The following is a 19,367-nucleotide window of genomic DNA, read 5'->3' as shown; positions in this document are numbered from 1 at the left end:
ATTGGGAAAATAAAAAGATTTCTATCTCTTACAATATACAAAATTTAAAGTGTCTTTAAGATTACTATGGAAGAAATCAGAACTTTCAGTATAATAGTTGGGGTGGAAGCCAGATTGCATGGAGACGAGAGGTGAAAGGAAGGGGACTCGTGGGACCAGTGACTGGGATGCTGTGAAGTAAACACTCCAGGGGCTTGGGAAGCGGCCTGGCTGGGACCCTGCGGACCCATGTGGCACACCCTGGTTTCATCCACAGAGGCCTGGATTTCTTTCTCAGCATCGTGGAGGCCATTTTCCTGACCTATACAATAGTTAATAGCAAGTAAAAAATAATAGCCTACAACATGACAAAGATGACTTAATTCTCATAATAAACACGTCTATCAGGAAACAAACTTCATTGGTCAGTGCCTGTGTACTAGGCAATTCTGGGTAAGAAATATTTTGTAAGGCTCTGACCAGACAGGTCAATTGCCTAAAGCATCGTCCTGAAGCACAGAGGTTGCTGGTTCTATTCCTGGTCAGGGCACAGAACAGAAACAGGCTGATGTCCTGTCTCTCCCTCTCCCTCCCTTCTTTTCTGTGTAAAATGAATAAATTAAATATTTCTTTAAAAACAAGAGTTATAGTCCTGGAAGATCTTATGTCTTATGTTTAAACCCAAGAAACAGCAGTTTCAAAATGATAGAAATTTGGAGACAATGTTAAGGTTACCTGGGTATACACCTAGATGATTAGTGATTACAGAGGACTGATATCAGCATGGAACAAAAGACTTTAATTGTCCCCTTCACTAAAGTCTGTTCAAGAAGAAATGTCTTTCTGGTGAGCAAGGAATCAAGTTAAGAACAGTAAATAATCTTGAGGATCCTGAAGTGAGAATTAGCTGGTCCGTTTCCTGGGCCATCTCACAAGCCTTGAGGCCTTTTGGCCTCTTTTTCCAGGGTGTTCCTCCAGAATACACAGGCTTCCTTCAGCCTGTCCTGGGAGCCACAGTGTGAAGCCTTTGTGCCCTAGGGTCAACACTTAGAAAATCTGCTTATTTTCATCATTGTAAATGCCAGCTGTGTGCACAGGACTCAAACTTCCCTTTTGGGGAGGTCATTAGTGGCATTGTGACTTGCTGTCCTCAGTTTCTTGCTCACAGGAGGGGCTGACATACAAGGAGGAGCATGTGCCTCAAGCAGGGACCAGCGCACCTACTGACTGTGGGCGGGTCAGGAGGAGCTGTGAGGACGGGGCCTCACTGCTAGAGGCAGTTCTTCCTCGGGATTCTTTATGGAACTTCCTCCCCCGTAGAACACATGCACTGTAACAGAGCCTCCCTGGGCCTGCTGACCTCGATCCCGCTACAAAGGGTCTTAGGCTGGAAGGAGAGACCCTGAGCTCAGTGTCTTCTACTACTGGGGGAAGGAAGTCATTGGGCACCGCCTGGAAATCTCATGGGCCCAGGACAGTGTCATGTCTGCAGAGCCCTAAGCTTCTCTGAATGCAGCCTGCAAGATCACTGTAACTTTGAGAGGGCCTTAAGCCACTTTTGGGTTGTATTTTTGTAACTTACTCTGCCCTGAATTTGCCACAGGACTTGGGTCTGAACTTTCCGGAATTCTGGGATAGGGTGGGATCATGGCTGTAATTTGATGAGTAAGACTTCACATATCTGCTGGATGATTTGTCTCACAAGCTGAGGTTCTCAGGTTTTGGGTTTGTTTTTTTTACTAGAATACCTCAAAGAGACCTCACACTGGAGCAAAGGGGTAACACGTCAATGATTGGTGGTTGTGGTAATGTGCACAGGTGTTTTTCTAATACAGGTCATTGCAACATTTCTGTCACTTTGATGCTATTTTCAAGTTCGAAGTTCAATGTTGCATTTCTGAAGCAAAATGTATTGTGATGAACAGGCTCCTGACCTTCCTGGGAAGAAAAGTCAGCACTGCCGGGAGAGCACGTGATACAGCCGGTCACGGAGTGCCCCCGTTGGGGACGGTGCAGGAGTCCATGTGCACTCCAAAGAAGTGTCCTCCCCCTCCAGGTCGTGTCTGCAATGGCTCCTGGACTGATATCAGCATGATGAAATGCACAAATCAGGCAGTGTGCACAATGAGAATCTAGGGAGAAATCTGGGCAAAACTGTAGCATTCTTAATACTGGGAAACAAAATTTTTGTTGCATCCAAAAAAACACTTGTTCTTACCTAATTCGAGTATGTTGATCTCAAATCTGACATGAGTTTTTCTCTGTAAGCTACAGTTTTTTGCAATTTAAGGTTTTAGATTTTCATCTTATTGTAAAAATTTCAACATTTAGTTTAACATCATGAAGTAGAATGTGTTCTTAGGCATCATCTTTGTGAAAATATAATAATTTATATAATGCAGCAAGTACACTAATACACTAAAAGGTATGATTGCATCAGAATTTGTTCACAATTTCGAAATAGAACATATTAAAACACTTATTTTAATCATAAAATTTGCGCAAAACTTATTTAAATTCTATTCAGGCAAATATTTGCATTTGTAGCTCTTGCATTTGTGTACTTGTTGAGGACAATCTCATTTGATGCTCCAGTAGTAGTCTGCTCATCACTAATAGCTCCAAGATTTTCGGGAAACTTATCAAGGTGACTGTTCAGGAAGTGAATCTTAACGCTCATGTTACATCCAATGTTGTGGAAAGCCAACAGCATCCTTTGAACCAGAAGTACATAGTTTCCTGCCTTTTTGTTGCCAAGAAAGTTCTTTGTAACTGCCACAAAAAATTGCCATGCTGTTTTCTCCTCCTTATTCATCTTCCTGGGAAATTCTTTGTCATGTGTGAGCGTTCAAATTTGAGGTCCATCGAATATACCTGCTTTCATCTTGTTAAAAGACAAGGCAGGAAAAGCAGAAATAATATGTTGAAAGCATTCACTTTCTCTATTCAAAGCCTGAACAAACTGCTTCATTAAGCCAAGTTTGATGTGAAGTGGGGGAAAAATGATCCTGTCTCAATTAACTACAGGTTCATTTGTAATATTTTGCATCCTTCCTTCCAGAGCTTCTCATTTTTGCCACTCCTTCTATGTCCAGTGTTTCTCCGGAGCTTGGCTGTCCCACAAACACAGAAAGCGAGGATACTTTGTGAAACCTCTCTGTTGTCCTAGCAGGAAATTTACCATTTTAAGATCCACACAAATGATCCAGTTATGCTCCTCATACTTCAGAAAGTCAAGGACATTTTTTATGTCATTATAATGATCTCGCAGATGAGTTGAATAACCAATTGGAACCACTGCATAAAAATTACCATTGTGTAGGAGGACACATTTCACACACTGTTTAGAGTTGTCAAGAAATAGCCGCCATTCTGTTGGACTGTAAGTTGTAACACCTAGCTGGCTGAGAAGACTACTGATATCATGACAGTAAACAAAGTGTTTGTCTTTGGAAAAAAAGTCCACAAAAATTTGTTCATGCTTCCTGAAATGGGATACTTTAGCTGACTGGTGAAGTACATTCTTTTCTTGAAGCCTGAAGGCTAATAACTCATCTGTTTTCTTTGATAGGCCCAAATCTTTTACTAAGGCATTCAATTCGGGTTGGTTAAACTGCTGAGGGGTTAATGACTGCTTGGCATCAGAAGACCCTTCAGATTCTACAACCATTTCCTCATGCATCTTATCAAAATACAATTGATCACCATGTTCACTTTCTTCATCCTTAGAAGAAATAAAACCATTGAAAACTGGAACAGGGAGTGTCTCAGAGTGTGGGATAGGTCATATTGCTGAAGGAATCTTTATTATATGCAGATTAAGTGTCTGTTTGTTGCTGATAGCTTATTGGTTGCTTGCATAACTGTACTAGCCAATGGGGTGAAGTTGCCACGGCTGAATGCAAATTGAGCAGGTCAGGGGGAAGATGAACATTTGTTTGCATTGGCAATCATCTGTTTTACATAAAAACGACGTCTTAATGTAATTTCTTTTAAGAATGCCTCCTAGAAAATACAGCACTGAAGAGGAGAGAAAAGGAGCTAACGCTGCACAAAAACTACTTTCTCGACAAAAAGAAACCACTGAGCAGAGAAAGACAAGGCTTGCTTCAGTCGCAGAGCAAATGCGTTTTTCTCGGCAAAATGAGACTGATGAGCATAGAGAAACAAGGCTTGCCTCATATGCAAGACAAAAAAGCCTGTCTCAACAAAATGAGTCCCTTGAACAAAGGCAGGAGAGAAATGCAAAAAAAATGACAGAGTAATGCTGACCGAAATGCAAAAAGGATTAAAACAGTTTCAAACGGAGAAACTTTAATTTTTGAGCATTCCTCTGGTGACATGAATATTAAATGTGAACACTGTCAGTCCTTAAACTTCAAGTTAGAAACTAATCGATTTGACTGTGGCAAGAAAGGATTTTCTCAATGTTGCAAGTACGGAAACATTGTAGTTCCACTAATTGAGAATTATCCATGTAGACAATTTCCTGTAAAACTTGCCTTTGCTATGACCATCAATAAGTTTCAGGGCCAAACGCTTAAGCGTGTTGGCATTTTTTTACCTGAGCCTGCATTTGGGCACGGTCAACTTTATGTTGCCTGTTCAAGAGTTCGTGAAAGAACAGACGTAAAATTAAAAATAATTGATGGTCCTCTGCAAGGCGAGCTTAAAAATGATGGAAAGATCTACACAAGAAATGTTGTGTACAAAGAGATCTTTGACATGTGAATTAACATTTTATTATTTAAATCACCTTTATTTATTGAGCTAGCAGTGGCTCTTAAGAAATGTACCACCAGTGGTTTCCTTCATTGCGCTCTACTTTAAGCAGTTAAGCAAGTAGAAGGGGGAAACCCCGTGGGGCACTAAGCAAAGGGGCGTCCTCGCCGCCTGCCCTGGGTAATTCAGTTTGAATTAGCAGACACCTTTGCACAAAATCATTTTAATTACAATTTATAATATCTAGAACAGCGGTCATTTCGTATGACCGCCGGGCTTTCTAGTATAAGGATATGTGATCATATGCCATTTTTTCTTGCCAATGCCCTTTGTATAGATCAGACAGAAATAACAGTCACTGCTGTGGTCCTTAGGTTCACACCAAACCATGGGAATAGCAAAAGGCATTCCTTTGTTTTTTCCTTTGTCCAGTCATGAAGCATTTTCTCACAATTATGACACACAATATGAGGAACCCAATTCTTATCTTGATCGCCATGGAGAACTTGAAAATAGGCAATATATGCACATGTCACAAATGATGAAATATTGTGCCTTTGACATTGAAGTGTGTAACAGCCACATATATCACAGAAGGTGTCAGGACTATTCTTACATTTATGCCTACTTGAAGAAGCCATGATTCAATCTTAAAACAAAATAAGAGGGTATTTTTTATCAGATAATAGTTTTTTACATTTTAAAACAACTACAATTATGTAAGAGTGATGTTTGTAAAATATTAATTGCCTTGTGGTTATGTTCAATCCAAGAGTCGTTGCCCTTTAACTCCAATTTAAATACCAATGCATGCCATTAACTATAACAAAAATAAATTAAAATTGCATGAAAACTAGAATATGCACCAAAAAACGGATTTCAGATTTGGAATCAGCGATGCAGATATATATAGAAACAGTTCTAAAACCTCATGCAACAGAAAATGAAAAATAAATTTGTTCCCCAGTGTAATTTTTCCTCATTATTATTATTACCTTTTATCTATGTACAACTCAGAGCACAATTAAGTCATGGCAAGAGTTAGTGAACAAGAAGAAGAAAATCATTGATGGTCCACAGTCCTCTCCCTGCCGAGGCTTCCCTCTGCAGCTCACAGCCTACAGGAGGAGGTCAGAGCCCTGTCAGGGGTCCAGGGGCTGCAGGCAGGTGTCTGTGGCAGCCAGAAGGAAGGGTGCAGCCGCTCACAGGTGTCCCTGATGCCTCAGGGCCAGTGGTGGGATTCAAATAATTTAACATCTGGTTCTCTGTCCTAATGACTGTTTTAAGTACAAAAAAGGATATACTGAAAGTAGTTTATTATTTCATGCATTTAATGCTTAAATGAGAATAAAAATGGATCACAAAACTAGATTATAAATGTTTTAAAATATTAATGAGAAAATATTAAATAACATCTGACAAAAACAATAAAACTGTTATGTAAGATATTTTTGTATTGCTTCTTGATTGGCATCAATCAGCACTTGCAATTTTTTAACTTTTAAATGAGCATCATCAGCTGTGTGATTTATCCTTAACCATCTTCTCACTGTACGGGTAGAATCCCATTTCTTTACTTATGGATGGAATGAACATTACTACGGGCGCTTAGAATACGCTGTTGTGCAGATGAATGTTAAAAAACAGTAAGGAATGTAAATTTGTGTTTTGCACATTGGGCAGCTGCCCAGGTGCCCACCTAAGAGAGAACCCTGATTACAAGTGTCATTTTGACAACCGGTTCGCCAAACTCAACAAAAAATTAGGTATTGGTTCTACCAAACCTGTGAGAGCCAGCTGAATCCCACAACTGCTCAGGGCATAAATTTCATGACTCATCAGTGCACAATGGCGAGGGAAGAGATACTAACATGGCTTGTGGAGTTTGTAAGGTGACGGACATGCTGACTTGGGCACCAGCTGCAATCTTGCTGCTTTGGATAAATATCAAACATAAATTTTGAAATCTCATGCTTCTAAAATGTATGTAGTAAGATGTTGTGATAAACATATCTCTTAATGAGCTGAATGAGGCCTGATGCTGATTTAATCTATCCAAGGATAGTATTATTTTTTGATTAAAATGTGACATTTTAGTCACAAGTTTTATATTTAGATGTCTTTATTCTGAAAACAGTTGTCACATGAATGTGCAGATGCAGAAAGGATAAGGTCATGGTAGTGACGTCAAGCAATTAAAAGTATTCCTTTGGAGTATTGTAATTGTACCAAAAATGTAATTGTATTCAATCATTCCAAATTGTTTCTACACTTGATCTTAGCCTAAGAGTGAGAAGTGATCAAAATCATTTTTAGTGACTTATTAGATGTGGTGAATTAGGTCCTTTCTTATGTTGTTCAAGCAAGGACACCAGGAACCAGTCTCCATAGGAAAACTGTGTGTGCACAAAATATTACCTTGTTGTTGTTTTTTTGGAGGCTAGAGTTGTATGTGCAGAGTCAGTGTTAACTAGGAATGGACAGATGACGTGTACAGCATCTCTCTTGGTCAAATGGAACAAGGATGTTTATGACAGGGAGGTAGGACATGACAACAAGTGTCACCAGAAGATACAGAAATTGTGAAACTATACACGAGGTCATTGAGACCCAGAGGTGAGGCCTGAAATGTGTCCATGTAGCAGGAAATGGCCACAAGGGGAGGATAACAGACACCCAGACAACTGGATAGAGGAAGAACAATTTATTAGTAGCTGGTGGAGCACGGGGCTTAGTAGCACCAAAGCATGAACTCCCCAAAATTATTTATTTATTTATTTATTTATTTATTTATTTATTCATTTTTAGAGAGGACAGAGAGAGGGAGAGAGAGAGACAGAGAGGTAGAGAGAGGAGAGAGAGACAGAGAGAGAGAGAAGGAGGGAGGAGCTGGAAGCATCAACTCCCATATGTGCCTTGACCAGGCAAGCCCAGGGTTTCGAACTGGCGACCTCAGCATTTCCAGGTCGACGCTTTATCCACTGCGCCACCACAGGTCAGGCCCAAAATTAGTTTTTTAGAGTCTAATATCCCTTTACAGCTTTAGTTTTCATGTGACAAGTGCCTGATTTCTTTGACTTCTTTGTTTGCAGACCTACATGACTTTTGTGTCTCTGGGAGGGGAGAGAGTAAGTGAGGAGGTTAGCCTGTCTGTCCTTGACTACTCACACATCCCATTCCTCTTACTGGTGCTCCAAATTTATTTCAGGGAACTGATACGGGAGTCTGTCTGACTGTTTCTCCCCATTTCCAGCTTCAGAAAAAAAAAAAAAAAAAAAAAGGTTATAGCTATGAGTTGTTACTTTTCAGACTTTCTCAGTCAACCCTTCCTCCCTCAGTCTGAAACCCAGAGGTCACTGACTTGAGCATAAGATCACAGATATTGCAGGACCCCTCTCCTGCATTCTTCTGGTTTCTCCCCTCTCAACCAACACCACGTACCTGCTAACCAGTTAGAGACTGAGCTAGAGGAGCCCTGCGATTGCAACAGCAGCCAAAGGACATGTGTCACCAGCACATTCTGCTGAGGACAGGAGTTCAGAGACCCTGTGTTTTGGGATGGAGAATATCTATCCCCACCCACTAACTTCATGGATCCTGAGCTCCAATATCCAGTAGTGAGGATAATAAAGTCCCGAGAACCTTCACATCCATGTGATCATAAAACAGTAAATTAAGTGATTGGAAAGCAATGATCTTTTTCCCCTAGAGAAGCCCTGATGGAACCAGAGCCAACTCAGAAGCAGGCGGTGTTAGCTCCCAGGTAAACAGTTCCCTCCCTGGCAGAGTTGGTGAGATTCAGTCTCATATTTGCCCTTAAGGATAAGGTGATTTATTCTGTTGGACTTACTACTTATAGTTTCATATTGTTGCATAACTTTAATAGCTGACATTTACTGCCAGATACGGTGCTGAGCATTTCCCTGAATTAATATACTTAACCTAACACAGACTTCATGATATCACCCTTGTTTACAGATGATGAAATTGAGGCAGAGAGAGTCAGCACCTTGCTGATGGCAATACAGGTAGAAAGTTCCAGAGCTCAGCTTGAATCCAGGTAGTCTGGTCCTAAAATTAGAGTCTTCTTTACAACTCAATAAGATAACACGTTCTAAATTTGAAAGAACCAAACAGCTGTTCACAATTCAAAGCAAGTGTAAAACTGCCCCATTGGAATTCTGAAGGGGGAGGGATTGAAACTGCAGAGAGTCTGAGAACACAGGACTTCTTTCCCTTTTCTACCGTTTCTTCAGGAACACTGTGTGAGCCTTGGTGTTTTTAGATCCCTTTTTGTATCAGTACATTTTATGATTTTATCCTTCAAGGTTTCCATGTTCAAGTGTGTGGCCTTCAGTACATTTCTGTTGTTGCTAGAGTTCCGGTTGCCATGGTGATATGGTTTCTGTCCGCCACGCGGTGGTGCAGGTTACAGGCAATGACGGGTGTTCCCAGCCGATCTTGTGTTCAGCTATATCGTGAACTTTCATTCATTCTGACAGTTTTTTCTGAGGATTATCTAAGATTTCTCTGATAGTTAATCACCTATCCATGTATCGCGACCAATTCATCAATTCATTATTTATCTTATGTTTCCATTTATTGGAAAAAAATGTTTTCAAGAAAATGTTTGCCCTCTTTTTTTTTTTTACTAGTCTTTATTTTCAAGCAGTTTTAAGTTCACAAAATGTTGAGCAGAAAGTACCCAGACATCCCATGTACCCTTATGTCCAGACGCGCACAGCCTTCCCAGCTCAGCGTCACACACCTGGTGGGACCTTTGTTCTCAGAAAGTGCAGTTGCTGCACTGTGTGGTAAGAGGACGTTTATTTCTCAGGGATAAAGCACCCCCAAAGTGGCTGCACCCTCTGCATTCCACCAGCAGTGAAGAATCTTGAGTCTGTGCTCCCGTCCTGGGCAGCGCTCACTGCTGTCAGTCAGTGATCTAATTGAAAAGGAGAAGAAGATAAATGAGTTGAACAGACAGATGAAGGAACTAGAATGAGCATCAACTAGAGAGTTCAACTGAGGCAGAACCTGAGCTGTGAGCAGCTGAGCTGGGACTTCACTGTCACCACCTCGTCTGCATGTGACCCGTCCCCACTAGCAGACACCCCGACTGGGTAGCACTGGGTACTTTATCCTGCACATCAGTGCCTGAGCGCGACCTAGCGGCCTCCCAACTCTGCCAGTTTGAGCAAGTCTCTTACTTTCTGAAAGTTACCTGACTCAACTGTTAAGATGGGAAATGTAATAGCTTACTGATTAGTAGCGATGCTTAAATATGATAAATTATGTTTGCACATTGACTTTAGGTAGAAATAAAAAACATTACTATTCTTTTAATTACTGCAGTTATTATCAACAAAGTTTTGTCTCCCAAAGAACCCGTATGCAGGGTGATGATGGTTGTTTGCAGCTCTAATCAGTTCACAGTTACTTTGATGACTTTATTTTACTGAAAATTGTTCCCTCACCACCAGGCCCCTAGGAACCACCCTTCTATGTTCTGTTTCCATGAATCTGACTGTTCTAGGAACCTCACGTGTAGGAATCCCACATTACTGTCTTCTGTGACTGGCTTATGTCATGCAGTGTACTGTCCCCCACGTTCACCCCGATGCAGCATGTGACGGGTGTCCTGCCTTACCGTGGGGATAAGGGCAATATCCCATTATCTGTGTGCTCTGACTCTGTTTACCCACTCATCCATCCATGGACACCTGGGCTGCTTCCAGCTCTTGGCCATTGTGAATTGTGCTGCGATAAATGGGTGAGCAAGTAAGTGTTTGATATCCTGCACATGTACTCAGAGCTGAGCTTAACCCATCATACTGTAATTCTACTTTTAATTTTTTGAGGGAATTCTAGACCCTTTCTTTAATGGCTGCACCATAATGTATCCATGTCAATATTCATATTTTTTATTTGTTTATTCCTTTTATTATTTTTTGAATATAAATCATTTTGAAAATTCTAACTGACACTGACCTGAGATCTGAAACAGAGCAGGAAAGCCCGGGGGGCACAGTGTCCAGCTGGGTCTCTCCCACCCACCACCCGCCTCCAGGGCTCCCGGAGAAGAATGGGGACCCCCCTGACTCAGCCCGTCCTGCCTCCCCAGTCACAAAGCCTCCCCTCCTCCACCAGGCCCTCCTGTGTTTCAGGGTGACACGAACTCCTGGCTGACGGTGTCTTGTCTTCCTCCAGGCTGTTCCCTTGGGACCCCTCCTCCTAACATTTCCTACTGTCACAATTGTCCCCTTCCTGAGTGGCTCCCCAGAATGCTCCTCTGTAACCTGCTGCATCCTAATGTCTTCTTCAGAACTGGCCATGCCTCCGCCGTGTTTCCATGGAGTATCTGGTCATGGCTGGGGACAGACAGAGGACAGGGCCTGTGGGCACTTGTCCTGCTGGGATTCTGATGCCCCAGAAGGTGTGATCCCCCTAACTGACAAGTGAATCTGTCAATTAGAACAGTATAGCATGTGATTTGAGTTGGGATCTGTTTTGATATTTTTTGAAACAGTAGATTAGAATGAGATGTTGTTCTGATTTGATTTGAAATGTCACTTGATAGTTTGGATATGTTAGATTAAGTAGAAGTTAAGATTTGGGAGGTAATCTTCCTCTTGTCATAGGTTTCTCTTGGGAACCCAACACCTCTGATTTCTTCACAATTGTCCCCAGCCCACTGACCTTTCTCCCTCCACTGCGAAAGGAGCCCTGGCACAGCAGGCATCATCTCACACTAAAGATGCTCCCTAACCCACCTGAGTAGTTTGTTAATTCATAGTCCTGCACACCCAGGGGTACTTGCTGACCCTCGTCTCTGTGCCCGGCACCAGGCAGACAGAGATCAGCAAACCAGACACGGCCTGGAATTAAGGAGCCAAATCCCAGGGCCTTCCTGTCAATCACTGAGTATACATTTCTATCTCCACCCTCGGTGTTGCTGCAAAGGAGATGTCAGGGTGCTAGCAATGCCTAGCTTTCTAAGTCATTTGATTCTGTGACACAGAAACATGGCTTCCTTCCTCAGGGAGGAGGTTAGTGCTGGAAGCCAGGCTTGGTGACCTGCCACACCCTTTGTGGGCAGGACCAGCGAGGCTCACTGGGTACAAATAACCTCAGGCTCCGTAGGCTGTTGAGTCCAGCTCTTAGTTGCTCATTCTTGTTAAAGCTGAACTCAAAGCAAAGTCCACCATGAAGCCAGTGTTGTGTGTCCTGCTGGTCACTCTGGCGTTTTCCTGTTATGAGGGTGAGTATCATGTCTAATGTGAGTACCATCTGCCTGGTTAAGTAACCTTCTTTATACGAAGTGAATTATTATGGGTGGGAGGTGAGCAGATCAGAATCCAAACCCTTCCTGCCTCTTGTGGACTAGCTCTCTACAGCCAGGGCTCATTGTTTCAATTCCTAGTGATCTGGAACTTTCACAGACATCACTGCAGGCTCGTTTTAAGGGTTCTCCATTGGACGCCTGATCCCTCTCTGTGGTCTACCTGTCAGAGCAGCATGATGTCATGATGTAATGGAACTTGGTTGTGAGTCATGGCTTTGTCACTCAGCAGCACTGATACCTTGAACAAATGCGTAATCTCTCCAAGTCCCCTCTTGTCCTTGCTTTTCACACCTGCCGCCCAGAGTGGCTCTGACAGAGCAGTGAGATGCCGGGTGTCAGAGGGCAGCTCCAGGTCCCGTCTGACGTTCTGCTTCCCTGGGTCTTTTAGGTGCCGGTTGAGTCCACGGCCTGTGAACTCCTGGATTCAGACTCATACGATGTGCAGGCTGGAGGGGCTGTAGCAGAGTTCTCAGTTCAGGAAGAGCCAGTGTTGTCTGAGTCTCTGAATGATCAATCTTCCCGTGGGCTCTGAGAACGGCAGCCCTCAGCCAGTTGACATGTGCTGCTCGTTCTTTAGGCGTCCGGCCAGGATTTGGAGATCTTGTGCCATTGTTAGGGTGGCAACTGCTACTTTTCTGGGCTCATTCTAGCCATTCATAAAAAAAAAATACTTTGGGAATGATTTGGGATCATTCATTTCCTTGATACTGACTCAAGCCTTTGTTTCTTTTCTTTTCTTTCTGCATTTTTTTGAAGTGAAAAGAGGGGAGGCAGAGAGACAGACTCCCATATGCGCCGGACCGGGATTTACCTGGCATGTCCACCAGGGGGCAATGCTCAGCTCCTGTGGGGCATTGCCCTCATTACAACTGGAGCCATTCTAGTGCCTGAGGCAGAGGCCATGGTGCCGTCCTCAGCGCCCGGGCAAACTTTGCTCCAATGGAGCCTTGGCTATGGGAGAAGAAGTGAGAGATAGAGAGAAAGGAAAAAGAGGGGTGGAGAAGCAGACGGGATCTTCTGAGTCCCTGGGCCTGGGATCAAACCTCGGGCTTCTGCATGCCAGACCGATGCTCTACCACTGAGTCAAATGACCTCAAGTCCTTTTGAGTCATTCTCTTTCATCCGACTTTCTGAACCTCTTCCTGTTTCCCCGTGTGGCCTCTGATCTGACCCTCTCACCATCTCCGCATAGCTGTTATCAGATCCGGTCAGATCAGAGCCTGGTAGGGCACATTCTGGGCTGCACGTGGTTGCAAAGGCTTGGGGTGAGGGTTGGGGAATCTAGACCAGAGAAAGTGGTCACTTCAGGTCTCAGCACAATCCCAGTGGGGTCGGTAGTAAGCCCCAGTTCCCACCTCCCACCTTCTCTGAGGAATTCTGTACATCAGTGCAGGACACAAGAGCCATCATGACATGTGCATAATTTCAGATGTGTGAAACTCAAGAGTCATTTTTTTTCAGAAGCGTTTCAATCTTCTTCATCCAATGACATAATCCTATAGCCTAATTTAGTCTCAAAGGAGCATCTTCTAATATTAATAGATTTTCTCATTCCTCTCCAGATTTAGTCTCCTTTCTTTGACCTCTAGTAAGTTCTGACTGCCATTCAGTTGAAAGACTGACTGATAATTTCTCCTTTCTCTCCATATCAAGACTAAAGAAGGTGTCACTGTACTGACAGGCAAACCTTAAGTTTTATAATCTAGGGAGTGTGAATTTCAACAAAGCAGGAGATCTGGAAAGTCGCAGGTGTACTTCACAAAGGATAAATCTGAACGAGGGATTGGCCAAACAGCTTTCTAGACTGAGCTCTGCGGAGTGCTCTCTGATCTTGACAAAGTCACAACGTCCAGGATTTTGCCAGTTAGGAGATGTGCCCATAAACCTTGCGAGACTCTTGTACACTGTAAGGTACGGAGCCATAGGAAAAAGTCAGTTTTCTTACATCGATTGTTTTTCTTTTTCTGCTACTCTAGCAAAACTAGTCTGCCCAGCAGTTCTTTCTCAAGTCAGGAGCTTATTTTTAGATTCTGTCAGCGTTTACCGTAAGGAACTTCAGAGATACGGTGCACCTCCGGCAGCTGTGGAGGCCAAGGTGAAAGTGAAGAAGTGTTTGGATAAGATTTCTCCTGAAGCCACAATGGAAATTCTCAAATATGTGGTAATTTTTTCTCTATTACATAGAGGCTGCTGCTCAGCTGTGCAGCCAGGAGGGAGGTCAGGGTGCTGCTCTGGGGACACAGGGTGTGACGGCAGCTGCCCCTCTGCTCACGTCTGATCGAGTGGCCATGGTCACAAGGTCCATGATAACGTGACACCTGCTGAGCTGGACTAAGGCTGCACACAGCGCTGGGCATGTTCGTCCTTCTCAGGTCACCTCCCTGGGCACCAGGCTCCCCACAGTGTCCTGAGGAGAGGGACAGCCAGGCCCACAGGGTGTGATGGGGCAGGGCCAGAGACGGTTCCCCCAGCAGGACGGGCCCCTCACCCAGTGGCACAGTCCCTGGGACTCTCACGGGAGGACTGGGAGGGAGAAGGGGACACAGCGAGAGGGAGAGAGCCGGCCCCGCCCTCTGTCAGGATGGAGGGACGTCTGCTGGGGGCTCTGCCAGCTCTCACAGAGCCGAGGCCACCCCTGTACCTCACCTCACGTTTTCCGGCCAGGGGGGCCACGACCCTCCCTGTGTCCTCTGAAGCCCGTGTGGAGCTGAAACATTTCAATCATGTCCTCATGCAGAGATCACACAGATGTAAAGGTGTCTCTCAGCATGTCCGCCATGGAATTAAGTCAGGTTTCACACAAATGTCCTCACTAGCTGGATTCTCAGTGTGGGGAAGTCTGTGTGTCGTGTGGGGAATGTCCACTCCTGGAGGTGGGACATCAGCAGGCAGAATGACCCACGGCCCCACCCATCCAGTCCCGGTCTTTCAGTCCTGTGTTCCCGTTTAGTGACAAGAGGAGCCCTCATCCTGGGACTCAGAGAAAGGACACAGGGCTGCTCTGTCCAACTCCTGAGCCTCCTCCTCGCTCCACTGGAGACCTGAGCCCTTCTCTGGGGACACGCAGGGTTTATCTGCGGGGTGTGGACATGGTTCTCTCCTGACTCGCACGGTCTGTGCAGACTGGACCAGGACTATTGAATTCCCCACACGCACGGCTACCTGCCTGGTGCCTCCACTTCCCTTTGCTGGTTGCAGTTTCTTCCACATCTGGGTTGTGAACAACAGTCTGTGTTATCATGTCTTCTGTGGGGCTGCATGACTGATGTTTCTTTTCTTTCTTTTTCTATTTCAGATCCGCACGGAAGATGAATGTAACAGACAGGTTTAACAATCTTCCTTGCAAGTTCTTTGTCGTTCAATGATGACCTGATCTTTCCCAGACAATGTGAAGGTTTCAACGTCTTGCTTCAATAAATTTCTTTCCTGCACTTTGCTGCCTGTCTTGTTTTATCCAACAGTCTCTGACCTTGAGTTGGGGTGGTTTTCATCGCGCAGGGGCCTGGGGGTGGCGTCAGGAGTAATGTAGGGAAACCCTGTGTCCAGGTGTCATGGTGGCCTGAGTGCCAGGGACAAAAGTGTAAACTCTGTAACCTCTGCTGAAATCACAGTGTCAGGAGGCCATGCTGGCTCTGGAACGTCGAGGGGAACATCTATCCCTGGTGCCTCCAGCTGAAGGCTGGTGGCTGTCCTCGTCTGGTACCAACATCCCTCCTTTCTCTGCCCCATGAGGGGACATTGCTGTATTTTTTCTCTGTGTATGAAAATCTCCTGGTCCCTTTCATGGACAATGTGTGGGATGACATTTAGAGGTCACCAGAAAATTCAGTATCATCTCCTTAATTCAAAATCTGTAACTTTATCACATCTACAGAGTCCTTTTTCCCAGGGCACAGACATGACAGTCCCAGTCTCAGGTGTGGATCTGTTTGGGGACGGAATGAGCCTACTTGAGCTTCTCTGCCTGCTGACCCTAAGAGTCCACTGAGTCGTGCCCCCTCCACGGTCTAGCCTCTCTTCGAACATCCTTTCGTACTCTGAAACACTAGAGCTCATGTGTTTCTAAATGTTTCAAGGAAGAGGATTTGTTATTAGACGTACACACATTTTTTAAGTATTATTGGTATATTGTACATACTATTCTTTCCTTTGCACCCCTGCCTGGCCCGGCTTCTATAAACATTCTTGAGAAAAGAGAAAATAAAAAGTAAGTGGTACCTACAATCATCAACTGTGTCCAAAACCTTTCAAATAAATGTGATCACAGGGGGATCATGTCCATGTAAATTAGTCTCTATTTTCTGGAACGTCTTCTTGTTCATCCACATCTGTGCTCTGTGGACACAGGGTCACGGAGCTCTTGCCATAGCCTGAGAAACGCAGCCTGGAATCGTGCGGGGAGACAAGGCCCTCATCGGCGGGTCATACAGGCCTGGCCTGACCCTGTCCTGGGCCCCCTCTGTCCCCATGTCCCTGCTCACCCATATGCTGTGCTCAGCCATCCTGTCTACGTGCCATTCACTCGTCATGACGTTGGGTCACAGCAATGCCCGTGGGCTCGTCCTGGTCCCTTTCCCTCTATGTTGTCCCAGCACAGGACAGCGAACAGCCTAGTCTGCAAAGCCTGCGTCCGTCCCCTGCTCGGTGAAGCCTTCTCTGCCTCTCAGACCCTAAAATAATCCTTCATACACAATCACAGTGTGTGCATTAAACCACGCGCACTCATATACACATATTTACGCACATCGGAAACATGTCCAATTAGTGATGCACAGACACACCAGAGACACACACAAGGAAACACACACACACACACACAGGCAGACACACACAAGCAGGCAACTATCCCTCTGTTGTCACGTTATTCTTTTGTGATATAAGAGTCCTGTCACTGAGAAGTTTGGGTGTCCATTTGGGAAAAAGTAACAATATAAAGAACAAATACTATCAATCAATGTTAATGTTGCTAAAATGCTTAAGAGTTTACAAGCATGGAGATCCCTATGGGCAGTCATTGTCCCGAAAGGTTACAAGTTTGTCCTGACAGGTCTTCAGGAAGGGCATAGACTGTTACCACCGTTGGATGTGGTTCAAAGGATGTCCCTCCACTGGCCTCCAGCCTGGCTCTGTGTCTTCTCAGTATCAACTGGGAAGATTTCAAAAGCAAGTGATGTGCAGGCCCCAGTCCAGGACCAACGTGAGTACTTTGCGGGTGGAACCGTGTGGTCCCCATCCCCACCTCCCCTGCTGCAGGTGCAGAACCACGTGACTGCGAAGGCCATGACAGCCCCTGAACTGGGGAGGACAGCAAGACTGTGCATGAGCCAGAGACTCCCAGCATCCCCATGGGGTCACCTGGAGACCTTTCCTTGGCCACTTCTCTAGCTCTGCAAGGTGGGCACGACAGGGCATTTATCGGTATTACTGTGATAACAGTGACAGACTAGGGTCTCGGGCAGAAACGTGTCTTCCCTGAGCTGCTGACATGGAGGCAGGTGAGATATCTCATGATCACAAAGGCTGGGCCGGAGCGGACGGGGGAGTGAGGTTAATGGCTAGACCCTCCTTCCAGATAATTCTGGACAAGAATGGTGGTAAAATGGAGACTGAATATAACACATGCCAGTGAATTCTTCACATAATTTGATTAAAATTATAAATTTTATGTTTGTAATTTATTTTCTTCTTTTCCAAGCAAGAGGAGGGAAGATAGAGAGACAGACTCCTGCATGTGCCCCAACCAGGATACACACAGTACCCCAAAAGGGGCTGATGCTCTGTTCACTTTGGCCATGCTCAGAACTGAGCTACTTTTAGTGCCTGAGGTAGAAGCTCCATGGAACCATCCTCAGAACCCAGGGCCAGTGCACTCAAACCCATCAAGCCATGGCTGTGAGATAGGAAGAGAGAGAGAGAGAGAAAGAGAGGGAGGGGTGGTGAAGCAGATGGTTGCTTCTCTTGTGTGCCCTAAGAGTCAAACCTGGGTCATCCACACGCCACGTGCATGCTCTACCACTGAGCAAACCGGCAAGGGCCTATGTTTGTATATTTTACCAAAACACAGAAGAAGATTCCATAGAATCTCGCTCTCTGAGAGGCAGCCATAAGAGACCTGCCCATGGGAACAGGTTCTGTATTTCAACCCTCAGGACACTCTCCCTGCGTTGCTGACACCTCCTGTCAGATCATGTCTGGTGTCAACTCTCTGTTTGTTGCCTCCTGGGACTTTCTTTCTTGAGGACCTCACCTATGTTTAGAAACTCTGCTTCAAACTCACAAACTGAGTTTACCAGCTACAAAGGATTGATCTGCAGAGTCTCTTGACTTTATCATTGAACCTCGAATCCTCCCTGGGACACGTGTTATCACTCTCTGCTTAGACTCTACCCCTTAAATGTCTTCTCTCTGCATCCCTCCTACTCTCTGTGACAAGTTCAATAAACCAAGCTCAAGGCACTGGTTTGTCATATGTTTACTTAGAGTAACCTGTCAGTGACTCTCCACTCCTATAAATGGCGGTCAAAGTCTCCAATCAGTATTGAGTGTATTCTTGGATGTAGGACAACAAAAACTTCACCTTAATCAAAATTAACACTCTTCATTCCTCCCTTCCTTTTAATTCTACTATGTGTCTCCCAGGCACTAACCTGGGAGGGCATGAAAATGGAGAGAGACAGAGAGCTAACAAGTTCTTTTTTTTTTTTGAATTTTTCTGAAGCTGGAAATGGGGAGAGACAGTCAGACAGACTCCCGCATGCGCCCGACCGGGATCCACCCGGCACGCCCACCAGGGGCGAGGCTCTGCCCACCAGGGGGCGATGCTCTGCCCCTCCGGGGCATTGCTCTGCGGCGACCAGAGCCACTCTAGCACCTGGGGCAGAGGCCAAGGAGCCATCCCCAGCGCCTGGGCCATCTTTGCTCCAATGGAGCCTTGGCTGTGGGAGGGGAAGAGAGAGACAGAGAGGAAGGAGGGGGGGGGGTGGGTGAAGAAGCAAATGGGCACTTCTCCTATGTGCCCTGGCCAGGAATCGAACCCGGGTCCCCCGCATGCCAGGCCGACACTCTACCGCTGAGCCAACTGGCCAGGGCCACAAGTTCTTAAGACACATAATCTTATGAAGAGATCAAAGTTCTCTGGGCCAGAAAGAACTCTCTCACGTGGGACATGTCATGAGTCTTTAGAAAGTGAAGATTACTACAATATGTTCTTCCTTGTGGGCAACAGACATTTAAACTAAAACAAGAACTTTGGGGAAATAATAAATATGACAGCTAGACAACAGCATAAAGGATTTAGAAGACAAACTCTGCTTGTGTGTGT

The 19,367-nt window shown here is 45.0% G+C and overlaps 1 protein-coding gene across 2 annotated transcripts in view; it reads left to right on the top strand.

The window, feature by feature from the left end:
• Window positions 1-11,823: 11,823 nt before the first annotated feature.
• Window positions 11,824-19,367, top strand: part of LOC136388562 (secretoglobin family 1D member 2-like) — a 395,093-nt gene continuing 387,549 nt past the window's right edge. Inside the window, exons 1-3 of one of the 2 annotated variants that reach the window (XM_066360385.1) lie at window positions 11,824-11,962; window positions 14,023-14,207; window positions 15,342-15,478. In XM_066360385.1, coding sequence (XP_066216482.1) covers window positions 11,908-11,962; window positions 14,023-14,207; window positions 15,342-15,377 — 276 coding nt within the window. In that variant the 5' untranslated portion in view covers window positions 11,824-11,907 and the 3' untranslated portion in view covers window positions 15,378-15,478. Of the gene's footprint in view, window positions 11,963-14,022; window positions 14,208-15,341; window positions 15,479-19,367 lie in introns of those variants that run through there. The other variant, XM_066360386.1, reaches the window with a different exon arrangement.

This window comes from Saccopteryx leptura, chromosome 1, assembly GCF_036850995.1.
Source record: "Saccopteryx leptura isolate mSacLep1 chromosome 1, mSacLep1_pri_phased_curated, whole genome shotgun sequence".
Taxonomy (NCBI): domain Eukaryota; kingdom Metazoa; phylum Chordata; class Mammalia; order Chiroptera; family Emballonuridae; genus Saccopteryx; species Saccopteryx leptura.
Note: the sequence above shows the minus strand (reverse complement) of the source record. Positions and strands in the feature narration are given on the sequence as shown.